Source organism: Pezoporus wallicus, unplaced genomic scaffold (assembly GCF_028554395.1).
Source record: "Pezoporus wallicus isolate ANWC-B61680 ecotype Strahan unplaced genomic scaffold, APGP_CSIRO_Pwel_v1 contig_13954, whole genome shotgun sequence".
Classification (NCBI taxonomy): domain Eukaryota; kingdom Metazoa; phylum Chordata; class Aves; order Psittaciformes; family Psittacidae; genus Pezoporus; species Pezoporus wallicus.
This window is the reverse complement of record NW_026638000.1, coordinates 2,844,395-2,864,059: the sequence shown is the minus strand read 5'-3', so window position 1 is coordinate 2,864,059 and position 19,665 is coordinate 2,844,395. Positions and strand designations below refer to the sequence as shown.

Below are 19,665 nucleotides of genomic sequence, written 5' to 3'. Positions count from 1 at the left end.
GGGGGTAATTATGGAGTTGAAATTTGGCAAGTGGCCTGTTTATAATAGCTGGGATTTAAGAGTTTGATTTATGTGCATGCTGTGCACCAGGACACATGAAGAACCTCTTCTTCCTTTTGTCTTGGCTCTCTGTATATTTATATATATATGTATATCCCTTTCTGCCTGTTCTTGGGTTGTGTTGCTGGAATTGCTCTGGTCTGTTAAAATCATATTTTCCATCAGCACGTGTACAGGATGACCGCTTGATGGTTGTTGGTATTAGCAGATGTGCTAATGCAGACTTGGTCAGCTGCTGGAATACTTCGTATATCCTGAATGGAAATGTACCTTTAAAATGTTTTAATATTGTTGATTAAATGATAACATGTTAATGGAAGCTGAAGTACGTAGTAAGCTGGGAGAATATTAAATGGGTTTTATGTTAATGGTAGAAAATGCTACCTTAAGCTACGTTAGGTGAATGAAGGTGTGGAGGGCAATGGCAGAATATTATTAAACCTGTGATAAAAGGAAAATAGAGTGAATAAATGAATTTTCCTGGTTTTAAACACAAATAAAACTGAGTCATCATTTAGGAGAAAAGGATGAAGACACCACCCAGTTTACATAAGCTTTGCAGTGAGAATCAGAGGAAGCAGTTGCTGTTTTCACAAGTGTTTCTTCACAGATGAGATTTCACTCTTGAAGTCCACATCTTGTTCATTGTTTTATGTTTCACCATGGGAACTGATGCCCCATGAAGCTCTCCCAGGGGCATTGCCCCCTTCACCTTTATCAGCGCTATGGTTTGAACCTGCTCATAGAATCATAGAATCAGACAGGTTGGAAAAGACCTTTAAGATCATCAAGTCCAGTCATTCCTCAGCACTGCCAAGACCACCTCATGTTCCTCTCTTAGAGCTTTTTGTTTTCTTCAGTCTTCAGTGGTAGAATGAACTATGCTGTAGTGTATAATCCTTGGTACAGTATGGCTGGGCTGGACAAGAACCTTGCTCTACTTCTTCATTTAACTTTTCATGCTTTTTCCATTTCCTCTTAGTCCAATAACTTTTAATCCAGTGCTGCTTGACTCAACCGTTAGAGCTTAGCTCCAGTTAAGTGTTTTCATTTAAACCCAATTTCCCTATATATGGAGGTGACAGCTGCATCTCCAATTACAGGGTTTTGAGTTGAATTGCAAGGGCATAAAGATGCAGTGATTTAAGACTGAAACTAGATTAATGCAAAGAGTAATTAATAGATTTTTAGTAAACCAAGTAATAAGAAAAAGGGAGAAGTTAAGTGAAGCTGTGCTTGCTGTTTCACCATTGGAGACCCTTAAATCTATCTTCTGCATGTGCTCTTGCTCAACCAGAAGTTATAAGCTCTGTGTTGGAGCTGCTAGGGGAAACTTTATGGCCTGTTTTATGTAGATGTCAGGTTTAGATTATCATAATAGTCTTATTTGGCCTCACAAATCTTAGAAAAGATGAGATGGAATGCAATAAAACCAGTCCTGTATCTCTCTGCAGAATACATTGTTTAGGTTCATTAAGGTATTTCTGCTCAAAGAGGAATTTCTTACTGTCAAGTCTACTGTCATCCTAAGATAAAACATCATCTGAGATCAGTGAGGTTATTTCTGGGACTAACTGATCTCTCTCCCCCTTTTTACTCAGTGAAACTTATATTCAGTTGAGACATGCGTGGTATTGGTTGACAGAAATATATACGTTGATGTTCTGCCATGGGGAGCATCTCAGAAGCATTCCTCCCTGAAGGCATTCAAGATCCTGGAGTCAGTGAAGTAGGGAGGAAGGAAAGACTCCATGGTTTAGATCACCATTTCTGCACCTCTGTTTTCTCCCCCCCTTTAATATTTTGCAGCCCCAGCCTCTGGGTTTTCATGTGAGCATTGTACATCCTTTCATGACAAGCTTTGATTCACTGCTGTTGTGAGCGGGCGATTGCATGGCTTAAACAGCCTCTTCTTTGGGGGATGTGATGTTGAGAGTCATGGGGAATAATACCCCATGGTGTGAGACCCCACGGAGGAGCCCACCCAGAGCCATTCACAATGGTGTGACCTCAGCAGAGGTTAAGCTCTGGTCCTGAAGAGCTGTAACCGAGGGTATTTGACTTCTGATTGCTGTTCCTCAGGACTCTGCAAAGCTGAAATTCAGCAACTCGGCCTAAAGCTTTTTCATATCAAGTTCCTGCGTGTTTTCAGCTAATCATTTTTATTAGACTTGAAAACGTATTGAGGAACCTCTTTGAAGTCCAAGTTGTGAGAAACATAAACAGTGATACAGGTGTATGAGGGAGTGATGCTCAGCAGGCAGGGGCAGATGGAATTGTCTAAACCTTCTCAGTCACCACCTACCCAGTTACAAGGCTGAGCTTACTCTGATTTCTTTCCATAATTGGATGGGAATTGTGAAGATGTCCTATCCTGTGTGCAGGTCTGGTGTCCTCAACATAAAAAGGACATGGAACTGTTGGAACAAGTCCAGAGGGGCTGGAGCACCTCCTGTATGGAGATAGGCTGAAAAAGTTGGGGCTGTTCAGCCTGGAGAAGAGAAGCTGCATGGAGACCTCAGAGCAGCTTCCAGTATGTGAAGGGGGCCTATAGGGATGCTGGAGAGGGACTCTTCATTAGGGACTGTAGTGACAGGACAAGGGGTAATGGGTTCAAACTGAAACAGGGGAAGTTTAGATTGGATATAAGGAGGAAATTCTTTCCTGTGAGGGTGGTGAGGCACTGGAATGGGTTGCCCAGGGAGGTTGTGAATGCTCCATCCCTGGCAGTGTTCAAGACCAGGCTGGACGAGGCCTTGGGTGATATGGTTTAGTGTGAGGTGTCCCTGCCCATGGCAGGGGGGTTGGAACTGGATGATCTTCAGGTCCTTTCCAACCCTAACGATTTTATGATTCTATGATTCTATCTATTGTGAATTTTGCTTCCCTGGGATATTAAATAGCATTTGTGTTTGTAGTTACAAGGAAATGAGGAGTTGCAGCCCTTGCCCCTTTAGTACAATTCTCCCCTGTGAGGGTGCTGAGGCACTGGCACAGGGTGCCCAGAGAAGCTGTGGCTGCCCCATCCCTGGCAGTGTTCAAGGCCAGGTTGGACACAGGGGCTTGGAGCAAGCTGCTCTAGTGGAAGGTGTCCCTGCCCGTGGCAGGGGTTGGAACTGGATGGGCTTTAAGGTCCCTTTCAACCCAAACCATTCCATGGTTCTACGAAAAATAAAATGGAAGGGAGCAATATTACGAATATGTAAAATTCAAGTAAGCACTAGAAGCTTTTTATTTGATCAGTAATTAACTCAGTTGTTATAGAGCATTATTTAAAGTACCTGCGTGGAAGCTGGATTATTAAAATGTAAGTATCAGTAGATTAAAATGTAGAGCTGAATCAGCAAGATAGGGCGGATCGTACACGGCAGAACCTCCAGGGTCAGTACTGAACACAAATCATCCACAGAGGCTATGGAAATTCATCCACCAGCTCTTGCAGCTTGATCAGCAGAGTGTGCAGAGGCTCAGCTGCTGAAATCAGTGACAGATAAAGTGTAAGGTAGAGTTTGCTTTGAGAAATCAGGAAAGTCTACATCTGTACTCATCAAATATTAAGGGGAAAGAAGAGCACAGTGAGCTCCAGTCTGCCCTCTTGGGTAGGTGATGACCCTACCCATGGTACCACCTCCACTAACAGTTCAATTACTGAGCTGTGAAGCAGCATCAGTAAGAAAACTGCCGCTGTACAAAAGCATGTGCTCAAAGGAAGTGCTGTGCAGTGCTTGGGCAGCAAAATATGCAACTGCTGATTGGAAATGATGTAGCTCTGCCACTGAAATACATGAAAAATGAGCAGTAAAGTCTGCCGTTTGATGTCTGAAATAAAGACACATTTTACTGCTCTAGTGGAGTGTGTGGCTGGGGTGGGTTTTGCTTTACACAGTAATAACACGTCTTTAACCATGAGCAGTGTTTCATAGTCACAGAATGCTTGCAAGGGACCTTAAAGCTCAACAAGTTCCTACCCCTTGCCATGGCTGGTGATGCTTTGTGAGCCCCTCTTTGGCCTGGGTATCTCCTTGGGTACTGGCAGGTGGGATGCAAAGCATCCCAAAGCAACCCTTGTGCTGTGCATGCAGCAGAACTGAGGAGTCTGGAAGTTTATATTGATCCTGATGTTGTGTCCTCAGGATCTCTGCAGCTACCTGCATCCCACCCACTGTGAATTTCTGAGCCAGGAAAAACATCTTAATAGAACGACAGATGAAAAGATGAACTGTGATGAAGCAGGTGACTCTCACACATGAAGATATACAGAGGAGAGCAGTAACTTCATCCTTGTTTCTGTCTGAAAAGGTTACAGAAAACCAAGGCTTAGTTAAAAGTCCAGTGACGGTAACATTTTATGGGGCTTTCTTTTGTAGACATTTGACATTTTAAAGATAGACAAGATAAATACCATTACCGAGAAGCTGTAGCAAAGGAAGAATATTCTAACCTGGGAATTAAAGCTCTTTTTTATCTCTGCATGAAGTGGATAAAGGACTTGTTTCATTTAAGTTCCTTTCCCCCCCTTTATCTTTCTCCAAGCATAAGGCATTACTCACATTGTCAGAGAGCAATTACAGATTCCCAAATTGTAGATGGTGATTTACCTCATACAGTACATGAGGTTTGTGTTCCAAAGAGATGTTTGGTTATAACCCGTATAGAAATAAATAGGTTTATGCAACTAAATTAACTCTGTTCTGAGTCAGGTTTTCACTTGCAGAAGCAATCACTGCTCCCTTTAGGGAGAGTCTCTCCTAGTTGTGGGATGGCCAGACCATTCCGTTGTCTCTCCCACTTTAGGGGCGATGCGCTCCGCCACATCACCTGAATCCACATTGGAGCTGGAGCACATGTTTTGTTTAATAAATAGTTAATCTTGATCTCAGACAAGGGACAAGTTCAGGAGGGGATTCACAAGGGGAGGGAAAATTCATCAACGACCTCCAGGGAGTATTTTTAATGTAATCATAAGATTGAAAGTAATATATTTGGGTGGTTTTTTTCCTCATCCATGTGGCAATAATGCTGTTAACAACTTTCCAGCATACCCCAGGGATGCGTGGGGACGTGTATGTTGCAAGAAACACTGCACAAGAAGGAACTGAGGGATTCTGTGGTCTAGAAATAAATTACGGTACATAAAATCTCATCAAAACCTGCCTTTGGATAAGTGTTAAACCAGTGCTTGTTCCCAAATAACACCTTGGGGTGTTTGTGATGTGCTATTGTTACCATTTCTGGAAGTTTAAATGGAATTAATGTCGGATATGTGATATCACGTATAAAGATGCCTTCGTAGGATTTCTGTATAGGGCACATGAATAATGGCTTTGTTATGAAGCGGAACAGCAAAGCCACCTTTTGAATCCAGTCATTAATATCTGACACTCTCTCTCGTGATTTATTTTTGATCTAGAAGAGTGGCCTTTTCCAAATATTTTCTCTTCTTTTCAGGATTTTCTGATGGAAACATTCATCATGTTCAAGAATCTCATTGGGAAGAACGTGTATCCCTTTGACTGGGTTATAATGAACATGATGCAGAATAAGTAAGTACAAAGAGAAAAGCACCGTGGCTTTCTGAGGTGCCTGGTTCATGTTTGATCTGAAACAACAGTGTTGCTTGGAAACAGGAAAACACAATGCAGCAGCTACAGTGGTTTGGGACTTTTTGACCTTCTGGGATGCAAATAGTTATCTAACAATTGACTTTGGAGAGTGCAGGGCAGTGCTTTAGTGACCTTGTGTGGGGTTCTTGGAGTCCAGCAGGAATAAAGGGTGTCATCGTTGCCATAACCAAAATATGGGAGCAAACTGCAGATGCAGTAGGGATCTATACACATCATAATAGAATGTTATTCCTTTGGGGATAAATGATATATGCATTTGACCTCAAAAACTAGTAGTTATCATATGCTGTCGTGGAGTTGCATGTTCTGGATATTTCCAGTGGTATTAAGAAGGAATTGGAAGAGCATTTTAAACCTGGATTCTATCAGCCCGGGAATGAACAGACAGGATGCAAATGTTCCTAATGTTCTTGCTGTTTTCTGCTCAATAATTGCAGCTTTGTCATTATTTAGGATCCCTTTGTGTGATATTTTATGTTTGTGACATTTATTAAGTGTGTCAAATGCTTTTATGTGTACTGTGATGAAAGCATAAGGAGAAAACATTCTATTTACTAGTTGCCTGGAGGAATCTCTCCTGCGCTCACTGGTAGCTACCATGGCTATAAAGTTGTCAGTGGTTACTTATGGAAGATCCTGCACCATGCTTCCTACTCTGGTTATAAAAATGCACCATCACTTTAAGCTTGGCTTCTGAAGTCTCCTTCCCCGCCTAATAAAATCCATCCTTAATAGGAGTTAGGAGGTTCAGCCTCCTACTGAGTTATACCCACTGGTTGTGGATGCACATTGTGTGCAGCTGCAGCTTACAAAGCACCTGCTGTTGCAAATGGTGAGCCCCTGGAGCTTGGATGATGAGGAAGATCTGAACCCCCTTGGGTTCCTTTGGTTTTTTTTTAACTTTGAAAGTGGTTTTGCTTCAAGAATTCCAACTGAGTCATGGTGCAGGTGCTTTGGAAACCCTCAGAGCGTATGGTACCGGGCATCCTTTCCAACAGGAGAACACTTCTGGGCTCTGCTGAGGTTTTGAAGAGCTTGGAATATGATGGGAAAGGTCTGTGTTTGGACACTTGGTGTCATAAACACAAGAAATACATAGAACTATGGGAACAAGTCCAGAAGACAGCCAAGAGGATGATCATGGGCTGGAGAACCTTCCATATGAAGATAGGCTGAGAAAGTTGGGGCTGTTCAGCCTGGAGAAGAGAAGGCTGCGTGGAGACCTCAGAGCAGCCTTCCAGTATCTGAAGGGGGCCTATAGGGATGCTGGGGAGGGACTCTTCATTAGGGACTGTAGTGACAGGACAAGGGGTAACGGGTTAAAACTTAAACAGGGGAAGTTTAGGTTGGATCTAAGGCAGAAGCTTTTCCCTGTGAGGGTGCTGAGGCGCTGGCACAGGGTGCCCAGAGAAGCTGTGGCTGCCCCATCCCTGACAGTGTTCAAGGCCAGGTTGGACACAGGGGCTTGGAGCAAGCTGCTCTAGTGGAAGGGGTCCCTGCCTGTGGCAGGGGTTGGAACTGAATGATCATAATGTCCCTCCCAACACAAAGCATTCTAGGATTCAACAATCTTCACAATATTCCCAAAGGATCTCTCATTGCTCATTTGGGTGCAGATTTGACCTCAGTGTTCTGGGTTTGTTTTTTTTTTACTGTGGAATTACGGTCATAGAAATTAAAGAGCAAAAGAAGAGAAAAAGCCATTCCCTCTCCACTGTTTTTTCTCTTAAGCATACAGGGATTAGTACCAGGCAGCTCCTCACTCTCAAATCTTGGAGTAATACGAAGTGGGATGCAGAGGTCCACAGTTAAGATGTGAGCTTTGGTTTTCTGATCCTTAAAAGCAGTCTTGCCTTTTTCCCATGCTGAACATTAAGTCCTGAAGAAGCAGAAATGTGTTGTTAAGATCTTTGATTCTTCCTGAATAACCTCAGTACCCACAGAGTATCCGAGTAGTACTTAGAGTTACAAACAAAAGCAGTTTTCAAGTCTTTCTGGTGTTGATGAATATCTGCAGAAGTGCTAAAGGGGGTTGTTCATCTCTAATTTACAAGTTCATTTTCATTGAAAACCAGCTCGTTTGTAAATGCTTCTGGATTGATTTAAGGGCTTTTCATTTTTTGCCTGTTGAAGTTAATGTGGGTTCCAAAAGCAGAAAGCCACGCTGTAAAACACCTTTTTGTTCCTCCGCTCCATTTATTTTCACCCCTATCAACTTTTATGCAAGAAAACTAGGGAAACTGTAAGACCAAATTCTGTCTTTTAAAGCTACAGAGTCTTCTCAATGGTAATAGCTTAGAGCACACCATTTGCATCACTCTCGAAAGCACTTCTTTCTGCAGATTGGGTGTTTCCGTGCCATGAGCCAAATTAATTGAGATGATTTTTAACTGTATACAGAATGTTTGTGAGATCGTTTGTTTTCCTGCATGAAATATAACTGGTGGTGTGAAATAAAGGGGGAAAAAAACCCTAGCTCAAAGGTGGCAAGTCAAATAGCTAAAAGGGCTGACAAGAAACCTGGAGAGGGGCTTTGGACAGGGGCCTGTAGGGACAGGCCAAGGGGAATGGCTTTAACCTGCCAGAGGGGAGACTGAGATGAGCTCTTAGGCAGAAGCTCTTCCCTGGGAGGGTGCTGAGGCGCTGGCACAGGGTGCCCAGAGAAGCTGTGGCTGCCCCATCCCTGGCAGTGTTCAAGGGCAGGTTGGACACAGGGGCTTGGAGCAAGCTGCTCTAGTGGAAGGGGTCCCTGCCCGTGGCAGGGGTTGGAGCTGGAGGAGCTTTAAGGTCTCTTCCAACACAAACCAGGCTGGGATTCTATGGCTTTTCCTTTCACTGTCACATTTTGGCCCAAAACAGCTTCCATTTTATGGTAAACAATGGCCAAGCAACAGAGGAAAACCACTGAGGAGTGACAGAAGTGACCAATAGGCATAGTGTGTATGTTTGAAGAAGCTACTTCTAGGAGTAGAGCAAGAGGCTGTGCTTGAACCAAAAGCCAACCAAAGGCCAGTTACTGGCCAGAACAGTACTTTTAGGGGTGCTTGTTTGAAAACAGCATCGGAATAGTATCTAATCTATATCTGGTCTAGTCTATATATAGATATATATCTATATGTATGTATCTATATCTATATCTAGTCTCTATCTGTATATTGTGTCTAAACGGCCACTGCTTTTGGGTAGATCTAAAGAAGAGAGAAGACAAAGGTGCAAAAAGAGAGGAGATAGTCTTCAGATACATATTATTTTGCAGCAGAGCAGATTGGAGAAGCCTTTTCATAGCCTCATTGGGCTGCAATAGAAATATTAGAAGATGTAGGAAGACGCATTGAGGTTTGAGGCTGGGCGATGTTCTCATGAGCACTATGGTGGATTGCTCAGGGCATTGTGAAGTCCCCAGCAGCAGAGGTATTCAAAACCAGCTTGACAGGCATCTCTTAAGAAACCTGTTATAAAACAGGGAAAAGGGGAATAGATGAAATAATCTGGAGAGAGCAGCCTGGAGCCCTGTCGCTCTCTATGGGATGGTGGATGCGGGGCTGGGACTTGGAGTTGAGCTTCTCAATGGCAGGTCTGTAGGGTCGGTGGCATCAGTTTGGTACGGGTTGGCCCCATGCTTCTGCCAGAGACATGGGGTCCATGCAGGGAGTCTGCTGCCTTGTGCTATTTCTCCATGTTGGATTGCATTAGGATTAAGTCGAGTTTAAAGCCATGTAGGTTTTCATCTGTTGGGTTTTCTTCTTCAACAGGCGTTTTCAAGCCTGGCTAACTCCTGGCATTGTGGTTACTAAATGTATTCACGATCACAGTGCCTAAAAATAAGGATGAGCTAAGGCAACTTTAGAATGCTACTTGTAGTTTTAAATAGGCTGTTGGGTAATAATTTATATTGAATGCTGTCAAGATAGGAGTAATAGTTATTCTGTTTAAGATACTTGGGCACCTTTAAATTACATCTGTTGTAAGGTTTATATCTGTTCACATTTTCAGGACGAGTTATTCCTAGCAAGGTAAAGGCATGTTATCACTGGATTAAAGGGAATGGGGTTTATCAGCTGTGTTGACAGCTACTGTGACAGCTGCTTTGGAGCAATCCACCAGATGCTTGATAATGAAATTTAGGCCTGATATTCAGCCACCGTGGTGTATCTGTACACAAGGTCCCCGTGATAAGCTCCGGTAGCAGTGTTTGATAGCTGCAAGGAGTCAGGAGGGTTTTCTGTGTTTCAGGATCGGGTTTGGAGACATTTTGAGGGCAGATTCTTCATTCCAGGCATCTCCCTGTGAGGGTGCTGAGGCGCTGGCACAGGGTGCCCAGAGAAGCTGTGGCTGCCCCATCCCTGGCAGGGTTCAAGGGCAGGTTGGACACAGGGGCTTGGAGCAAGCTGCTCTTGTGGAAGGGGTCCCTGCCCGTGGCAGGGGCTGGAGCTGGAGGAGCTTTAAGTTCCCTTCCAACCCAAACCAGGCTGGGATTCTATCTCCTTCAGGAACATGCACTCGAGTTTTAAATGCAGAAGCAGTTGAAAGACCCAGCAGGGTTTTGTATTGTTCACATTTTTTCCCCTTCCAAATCATGTTCAGAAATGATTCAGAAAGGGTTTGGAAATTGTTTCCAACTTTTGTCATGAGCTGACAAGCGAAACTCGGGTTCCTCTTTTACCCATAACTCAGAACATGCAAACAGCTCCTCTTTACGTCTTCATAAACGAAAACAATTTAGTCTTTGGTCTTACTTCTGGCATTTGAGACAATCAGTGCCTTTGGTATACCTTATGATATATTAATTTGTAGCTACTACTTTCATCTGCAGCTGTTCCACTGGAAGCTGGGTTGCCTATGAAAAATGAATCTGATGTTTTCTGTTCTAGTTTTTTGTGTCTAATGTCCAAATTTACATAAAATACCTGGTTATTTTGCATTTTGAAGTCGTAGAAAAAGGGATGAGATGCTTCCCAGAGAGAATGAGGTTTCTCATGCCTCTATATTTTTTCCCCAGAGGAAATACATCTTGCCTTGCAGTGTGAATCTGGTGGGTGTTAACCTGCTCCCCACCACTGCTGCATTGGTTTTGTGCATGGGTGAAGATGGGTTTCCTCCTGAAAACCCAGCTGATGTGGTTTAACCCCAGCCAGCAACTAAGGACCATGCAGCCACTCTCTCGTTCCCACTCGGTGGGATGGGGGAAAGAGGATTGGAAGGTAAAAGTGGGAAAGCCCATGGGTTGAGATAAGAGCAGTTTCATAGTTGAAATTAAAAAGAGATAATAATGATGTAATGAAAAAGGAAATAACAAAGAGAGGGAAACAAACCCCAAGGAAGAGAAGTGATGCAAGCAAAAGCAATTGCTCACCACCAACCAACCAATGCTCAGCCGGTCCCCAAGCAGCTCCCCCCACCCCAGTCAACCTACCACCTACTTTTATTGCTGAGCATGACATCATATAGTGATGCAGTAGTTATTATGGAATGTGGCAATGGTTTTCCATGACCAAATAAGGTGTTGGGATGAAGAAAGTGGTGGAAAAGTCATTGTATTTTAAGAGGAGAAGTGGTGCATTGATTCAAGAAGAGGGAATGTGGCCTTGAACCATTCTAGGGATGGGGAAGCTCTTCCCTGTGAGGGTGCTGAGGCGCTGGCACAGGGTGCCCAGAGAAGCTGTGGCTGCCCCATCCCTGGCAGTGTTCAAGGCCAGGTTGGACACAGGGGCTTGGAGCAAGCTGCTCTAGTGGAAGGTGTCCCTGCCCGTGGCAGGGGTTGGAGCTGGAGGAGCTTTAAGGTCCCTTCCAACCCAGATCATTCCAGAGTCCTGTGACACGGTCCGGAAGTTCCCTTGGGGTCAGCTGTCCCAGGTGTGTCCCCTCCCAGCTCCTCGTGCACCCCCAGCTTTCTCACTGGTGGGTTGAGGAGCAGAAAAGACCTTGACTCTGTGCAAGTACCTAAACCACCCCTGTGTTACCCACGCTTGTTTCCAGCCCAAACCCAAAGCACAGCCAGCTACTAGGAAGAAAATTAACCCTACCCCAGGCAAACCCAATGCACCAAGTCGGAATGCTTTTTCTCTGTGAAAAGCACTAAAAAGTCTCGCAAAGAGGAGGCAGAACAACCAGGGGGGTACATCCGGTGACCACGTACCTTTTACTGTTGCTGGAGTGTTTATTTGTGGAGCTTCCAGGGAAATGTTGGCTGTTCTACTCCGTGGTTGTCATAGCAGGACCTGTCAGATCTATACTGTGCTTTCAGGATGAACTTCAGCGATGGATGTGACTGTCCATCAATAGCATGCAGACACTGGAGGGGTTATGCACTGACGCAAGGTTTGCATAACCGTGAGCCTCAAAGTGGAGCAGAGGCTTCAGTGGCCTCGGAGTTATTCTTACTGACAAGGAGCCCAAAGCCAAAATGAAGTTGGGGTTTAGATTATCAGGGTTTCATTTAATAGCAATATTGTGCAGCACCAAGCCCACAGACGTTTGTAATAAATGTATGAAAATAGGCTTTTTGCACTTCCATAATTGGCCAGTCAAGTTGCATCTGTCAAATTAAGTGCAAGTGTAAAAGCTCTTCTTTACAACCCATCCCAGGCTACTGATGGATGGAAGTGTGCTTTTCACAACAGGGGAAAGCAGTCCCCAAAGATGACAATGATTCTAGATAGAAAACTAGGCCACGACATGGTTTTACAGACTATCAGGTGATATCAGACATATGGGGTGGGGAGAGGAAGCACAAACCCCATTTAAATCAGTGCTTCGTTTTCCAGCCGCCCTGCACCCATTAATGCAGGGTTGAATCCTGCATTAATGCCATGTTCAAAGAGGTTAATACCAGATGTGACTTGAAGCTTGCACTTATCACTGGGGCACTGGTCATTAAAACACTGACTCAATATGTATTGCTATGGAATATAGTAACTCATGTCCAAATAGGATATTAGGATGAAGAAAGTGTTGGAAATGCAATTGTATTTTAGGAGGAGAAGGGATGCGCTGTTTCAAGAGGAGTCTGAACAGCAGGAAAAGCTTTGATTAGAAGGAATTGGTGCTGCTTTTCCTGACTATGAATACATTTCCTGTAGGACTCTCTGCTTGCTTATTTAGGAAGTTTTAAGAGTCCAGACATGCAACTTGAACACCAAAGTCATTTTATTCAGGGATGGAATGAAATGAGACTTCAAATGCGAGCAATTTGGGTTCCCTTTAGTGGCAAAGTCCTCTGGATAGAAAAACCTCCCACTATTTACCATGGATGGGTTGAGGATGAAGACTTTCAAAGCATGTAGCTTTCTAAGGAGCCCAAAAGTCTGGTTTTCATCTGTAAATAAGAGATTAATGCACATTGATGAATTATGTAAAGACATAGTCTCTGTACATGGAAGAGAGTTTTTTGCTGTCCATAAAACCCTGTTGCATAATGTACTGACCTTTTCAAGTAAAGACCTTGCAGGATTTTGGGTTTAGTATTGTACCTGTCACATTAACTGGACCTAGGAGGAAAATGAATGTATTTGACTGTGTTTAAAATAACACAGGGGTTTTTTTCTTACTCAAAAGGCTGAGATTACTTAAAGGAATATGCTTCAGTGGGGGCTCTTTTCCTTTCTAGTTTCCATAGCTGGAAGAGAGGAAGCATCCTCCATGGCTGGTTATACTAGCCCAGCCATGAGGAGTTAGATGTTGGGCCTGGCATAGGTGGTATGGTGATGGCGCTGCTGTCACGAGAATTGATGAACAGGTGGGGTTTGGCACTCCGCTGGATTTAATGATCTGGTTTTATCCTATATATGTGTCATTTGTGATCACTTAATGCTGGAGAAGTTGAGTAGCAGCTTCCAACCTAGGGGATTTATGTGTCAGATGTCACAGCCTCTCCAAATACATCTGCTGCTTCTCCGGGTATTGCCCCTTCTATTTGTATCATGACTATTCTCTTCTGGGGTCTAAAGCTGGAATAATAATTTTCAGCATTAAAATAAACATCATTTTGGTTGTTATTATATAGTCTAAATTATGGGTTTTGTGCATTTGGAGAGATGCACCTAAAGGTACCTAAAAATACCTAAAGGGGCCAAAAGGAAATGTGGAGAGGGACTTTTTATAAGAACAAGTAGGGACAGGCCAAGGGGAATGGCTTGAACCTGCCCGAGGGGAGACTGAGATGAGCTCTTAGGCAGAAGCTCTTCCCTGGGAGGGTGCTGAGGCGCTGGCACAGGGTGCCCAGAGAAGCTGTGGCTGCCCCATCCCTGGCAGTGTTCAAGGCCAGGTTGGACACAGGGGCTTGGAGCAAGCTGCTCCAGTGGAAGGGGTCCCTGCCTGTGGCAGGGGTTGGAGCTGGAGGAGCTTTGAGCTCCCTTCCAACCCAAACCAATCTGGGATTCTAGGATTCCACGTGTTTGGGTTTTGGTGCCAGCATCCTGCAGGGAGGAGGCTGGGTTTGTGCTGGGTGACCATGTCAAGCATCCACTGTTACTGCTCTTGTTCTTTCTTTAGTGTTATGCTTCCCTTGACAAACCTATTTCTCTGTTTCTAAAGCACTGATGGGATTTGCTCTCCTCCTGGGAATGCAGATCTCTGCACCATGCCACCTCTGTAAGGTGAAGGCTGTTGCTGGTGTATTTCTTCCTATAGGTCAGCGGAGATGATGTGTTCCATTTCACTTGAGGAAAGAGTAATCCTTAGTCCCCCCTTCAGAATTATCACCGTGGAGCACTAGACTAATATTGCACGTGTTCAGTGCTCAGTAGCAGTTAATGTCTTTTCACAGTATTTCTGATCTGTTCCATGACACTTCAACCTTTTATTTGCCACAAGAAAATGACAGTGACTTCAAAGAAATGAATTGCGTGTTAGGGAACGTCTCTTCATGAACTAGAAAGGAACAGAGAGGGATAAAATTATCCTAACTGCTGGTGTTCTTGGGTTGGAGTTTGATGCATGAAGAGGGAAAAGTGAACGGAGGGGTTTTAGAGGTTTTGTCATCTTTCCATCTGTTACAAGGCTGGTTTTGGCTCCTTGCAATGTTTTAAGTAGGAAGGGAATCCTGAGGTTTAGACCTGGCAACATTTCTGCTCATTAACTGCCTGTCTCCTTTGGTGGCAGATTTAATCCCTTCAGGACATTTTGAATGCTACGTGTATGTTACAAAGCTTGAGAACTGTAAAGAAATGTGTGAGTTTAGAAAAGCACTTCTTCCACTGGGCTTCCCATGTTACTGTGATGGGGTCTATATACAGAATACTTCATGGGGCTTTGCTGGTGGGGTAGCTACTAAACCGAGAGTCAGCTCTGCTGGTCATCTGCCTTGATCTGTTTTACCATCTCTTCAGTATTTGTTCTGCAAACAGGGAATGAGCCATCGAGAAGCACTCACAGTCTGCTGTTTTCAGCAGCAGCTCAGAAATGTGATGCTTGAAAAGGTAAAATAGGGCACGTGAGCTCCGTGCAACCGCGTGAAGGTAGAGGCTTGGCTCTGATTACAATAGGCAAGAGAGCATTGCAGATAGCTTATTCCTCCTCAGTTTGTGGCATCGTCCTCAGTGGATGTCTGCTTTCTTTTGTTTTTAGCCAGATACTAATAAAGCCAACTCATTATTTTGGATACTGGCGCTTTTTGTTCCCAACTTGCATATACACAGTGTAAAGAACTCCTGGGTTTAATATGCTGCTTTGAAAGAAAGCTGCAAGAGGTTATTAGACCATGTGTCATGATAATTCTGGGTAAGAGTCTAATTGAGATCTGAAGAAGCATCGCCATATTATTTTCGATTGGAAAGGAATGATTGGGATATTATTTTCCCTCTTAGAACCTAAACCAGGGTTGACGTTACGATACTTTGGGATCATTGTCCTCCTGAGCATATTACACCAACCAATGGATTTATCAGTTTAATTTTTATGATATTTTTTGTCATCAAATGGTGCCGTTTGAGATGAATTCGATATAATGTGCACTGAATAGTGGATAATAATATACTGCTGCATACTTCTGTTTGCTTTGTGCTTCGGTTGCTTTAGGAGTAGCAGAAGCCTTTAGCAGGTCATATTTTTCAAGTAGATCCTTTAGTGGAGACGTTCCTTTAATTTAATTAATTCCTGATGCTAAATTTCCTAATTATAACTAAAGAAAAACCCCAACCCCCTAACTGTAATTTCAAATGATAACTTATACTTTATAATTTGAATGTTCTTTTTCCCTTGTGCTGTCTGAACTCACTCAAAAGACCCTAATGTGCAGATACTCAAAGTTTAACTGTATATAAGGTTGAGGGGGATCGGCTCACAATTGAATTTGCATTATGGTACCAGTGGGAGTTTGGGATGAAGCTGGGGATGAATATTTGCTTTCTCATTGCATGAAGCCTTTGGGACCAGCCTTGCTCCTCGCATTCGGGTTTGGTGCCACATTCATCTCTTTCCCTGCAGCACCAAATCCATGGGACAGCCTGCAGGAGCGATTGTCCTCTAGGTTCCCACAGGAAAAATCAAGTATCAGTTGTAAATGTGACAAAACCCAAGACAGAAAGCGACGATGGTGTGCTTTGGAGGTGGGAGTCCAAAGGCTGTTGAAGAGCATGCCAGTTCTCCCGCCACCCATGGGGTTGGAGTAGGTGGTCCAGGGCTGGCAGAGGATAACTACTGCAGGAGTGTGCAGCTTGGATGGGTAAAGCTAAGTGGTGTCTGGTCCTCTCCTTCCCGTTCCTTACACTGGCCATTGGCCAAAAAGAGCAGAGCCCTTCCCCATGTGTGTTGTCCTTGCACTCCTTCGAGCAGCAGGACCTCTCCAAGACCTCCCTGCACTGCACCAAGGAGAGAGACTTCTGATAGCCCCGTGTTTAATGTAGCTTCAAATGATCTTACTTATGGCAATAGGGAGACAGGTAATATGTTATCATGCAGGAGATGGCCTTGTGATGTGTGCAACATATACACAAGGGCAGCCTTCCAGTACCTTAAGGGGCTCCAGGAAACCTGGAGAGGAGCTTTGGATGAGGGCCTGTAGGGACAGGCCAAGGGGAATGGCTTTAACCTGCCCGAGGGGAGACTGAGATGAGCTCTTAGGCAGAAGCTCTTCCCTGTGAGGGTGCTGAGGCGCTGGCACAGGGTGCCCAGAGAAGCTGTGGCTGCCCCATCCCTGGCAGTGTTCAAGGCCAGGTTGGACACAGGGGCTTGGAGCAAGCTGCTCTAGTGGAAGGGGTCCCTGCCCATGGCAGGGGTTGGAGCTGGAGGAGCTTTAAGGTCCCTTCCAACCCAAACCAGGCTGGGATTCTGTGATTCCAAACCCACCTGAAAGTGCTCTTCCAGTTATTAATTGAAATCCTGGTTCTCTGACAGGCAGCCTGTACTCTGGGGCAAGTGCTGTATTGATCCGTTGTGCGTGCAGAACCAGCGGCAGGACGTGCTGTCTGAATCACACATCCCAATATCCCCTTTTTTGGCACAAAATATGCGGCATGAACAAGAATGTGTGAATACTTGTTTCTTATAAAAGCAACAGCATGCAGTGGGTAATTAAATGAAGCTGAAGGTGTTAAATCAAAACCCATGTTAGCAGGGCTCCATTTTTGCTATCAGTAAAAGCTAATGTCATACCATGTCTATTTTTAACATGGAAGGTGTAGCAGTTTTCACTTAAAATCATTATTTTTCCATGTCATCTTCATTTTAGTTATTACTGTTGCACAGTTAAAAATATCTCGTGAGCGATGTGCTTCTTTTTCACACTTGAGGCTTATTAATCTTTTCCAGTATTTTTAAAAACACACACTATTTCACTTTGGGAAATAACAAAATCCTGTTTGTTTCTATATTATAAATGGGAGTTCAGGCTGAAATGCTTCTGGGAGAAGGTTGTAGTGTTGCCAAGGAAAATAGAGTCGAGTGCATGGTCATCTCCTTATGTATCACCAAACATCACACGAAATAATGTTGTGTTCATTCCTGTTGATTTACTTTCCATAGTCCAATCAGTATCTGTAACATTCCTAGGTGATTCCTTCTGACTCCTTCCATCGCTCACCTTGTGGTACAGGAATAAAATGTATTGGGAAATTGAGTGCAAGCTCTGGCGTTGCCCCATGCGCATTGTGAATCTTGGAGGTGTCACTCTGGAAATCATGGAATCAGCCAGGGTGGAACAGAGCTTTAAGCACATCCAATCCAACTCTTCCCCAGCACTGCCAAGGCCACCTCTAACCCATGGCACTGAGAGCCTCACCTACACGGTGTGTGAACATTTGCAGGGACGGTGTCCCCAGCCCTGCCCTGGGCAGCCTGTTCCAGTGCCTGAGCACCCTTTGGGGAAGGAATTGTTCCTCAGCTCCATCTAAACCTGCCCTGGGGCAGCTTGAGGCTGTTTCCTCTTGTCCTGTCCATTGTTACTTGGAAAAAAGACACCAGAGGGGAGACTGAGATGAGCTCTTAGGCAGAAGCTCTTCCCTGTGAGGGTGCTGAGGCGCTGGCACAGGGTGCCCAGAGAAGCTGTGGCTGCCCCATCCCTGGCAGTGTTCAAGGCCAGGTTGGACACAGGGGCTTGGAGCAAGCTGCTCTAGTGGAAGGTGTCCCTGCCTGTGGCAGGGGATGGAGCTGGATGAGCTTTAAGGTCCCTTCCAACCCAAACCAGGCTGGGATTCTATGAAAAGAGCTGATCTGAAGGTGAATGGTATCCAGATGTGCCTGTTGGGATCCAGCCTGGCTCCCCGCTGTGCTGTTCCTGGCAGCTGGATAGCTCCAGCCTCCAGCACATTTAACACCGACGCAGTTGGTATCTCCTACTCTTGCCAATATTAGCCCATTTTAAGGAGAACAGAGTTGTACAAGTACAAAAATAAGATCAGAATACTGATGATAACTTTACTGCACCATTTCCAAGGCTGGTGCTTCTGCTGTGAGATTTTTCTGCCCCGCATTCACGGTGCATTAAATGACCATGGGAGGAGGAACAGCTTAATTTGACAGAGGTGTTGTGTGTATGATAGAATAGCATCTTGCTGTTTGTCTGTGATTCTAATTAATTCCCAAGCACAGTGACCAGCACGGTTATGAATTTAATAGCCTTTTGTTAAAATATCCCTACACCCTTTTTGCCTTTAACTTGCAAACATGTTCCTCTTCTGTGTTTTTGTCTCTTTAAATGACTGATAATTACGGAGCACTTTGGCTTCTGAGAGCAGGAGCCTCGATGCACAAAAAGCCAGTGAGGCCTTTTCTGGGGTTATTCCATTTTCAGATGAGAAGCATTTCATAAGCTAGATTCTAGAAAACAGGCTTTTACAGTTCAAGTACAGGCAAGCAGAGCCAGTGTAGCAATAACTGGAGTTTAAAGTACAGAGATAATGATTATTCATGCTCTGATATTTCAGACTGTATCATCATAGAATCCTGCAACGGTCTGGGTTGGAAGGGACTTTAAAGCTCATCCAGTTCCAATGCCTTTCCATTTGCCACCTTCCATCATGTGTGATTATAGGACAAGAAAAGACCTATAAGTATAATAGATAAAATAATAAGTATATTCAAAGAGAAAATAGGTATCAGATCATTGTCTATCACCAGTATAAAGGTTTATAGCGCTGAATATGAGGAGTGAAAAGTGATCTTTGGTGTTGCTTAATGGCATAGCAGACATAGGTTTAGCTAAGCCGTTCTTGACAGATGTTTTCCCTTTCTTCATCATAAGGATTTGCATTAGTTTAGCAGGCACTGTTGCACCTACTACAACAGACACAGTGACAGATCTTGGGATGAACAGATGGAAATGATAAGGTAAATTTGTTATTGTTTAACATTTACTAGAAGGAGATCATCCTTAATATATAGTTAATGGATGCATATAATCACCTGTGGTTGAAAATACTGGGCCACATACTGTCAGATACTTCCGTGCAGCTCCTGTTATTTGAACGAGTGAACCTTAGACTTCCAAGCTGTTTTTCATTTGGATTCTTAATAATATGAAAGGTATTAAAAACAAACGTTTTCCTTC

At 44.0% G+C, this 19,665-nt stretch overlaps 1 protein-coding gene across 2 annotated transcripts in view; it reads left to right on the top strand.

Annotated features, from left to right (window-relative positions):
• The window catches only part of DOCK1 (dedicator of cytokinesis 1), a 315,270-nt gene that overhangs the window by 174,414 nt on the left and 121,191 nt on the right, over positions 1–19,665 (top strand). For both annotated transcript variants that reach the window (XM_057408682.1, XM_057408683.1), the window contains exon 29: positions 5,509–5,603. In XM_057408682.1, the coding sequence (XP_057264665.1) occupies positions 5,509–5,603 (95 nt within the window). The remainder of the gene's footprint in view (positions 1–5,508; positions 5,604–19,665) is intronic.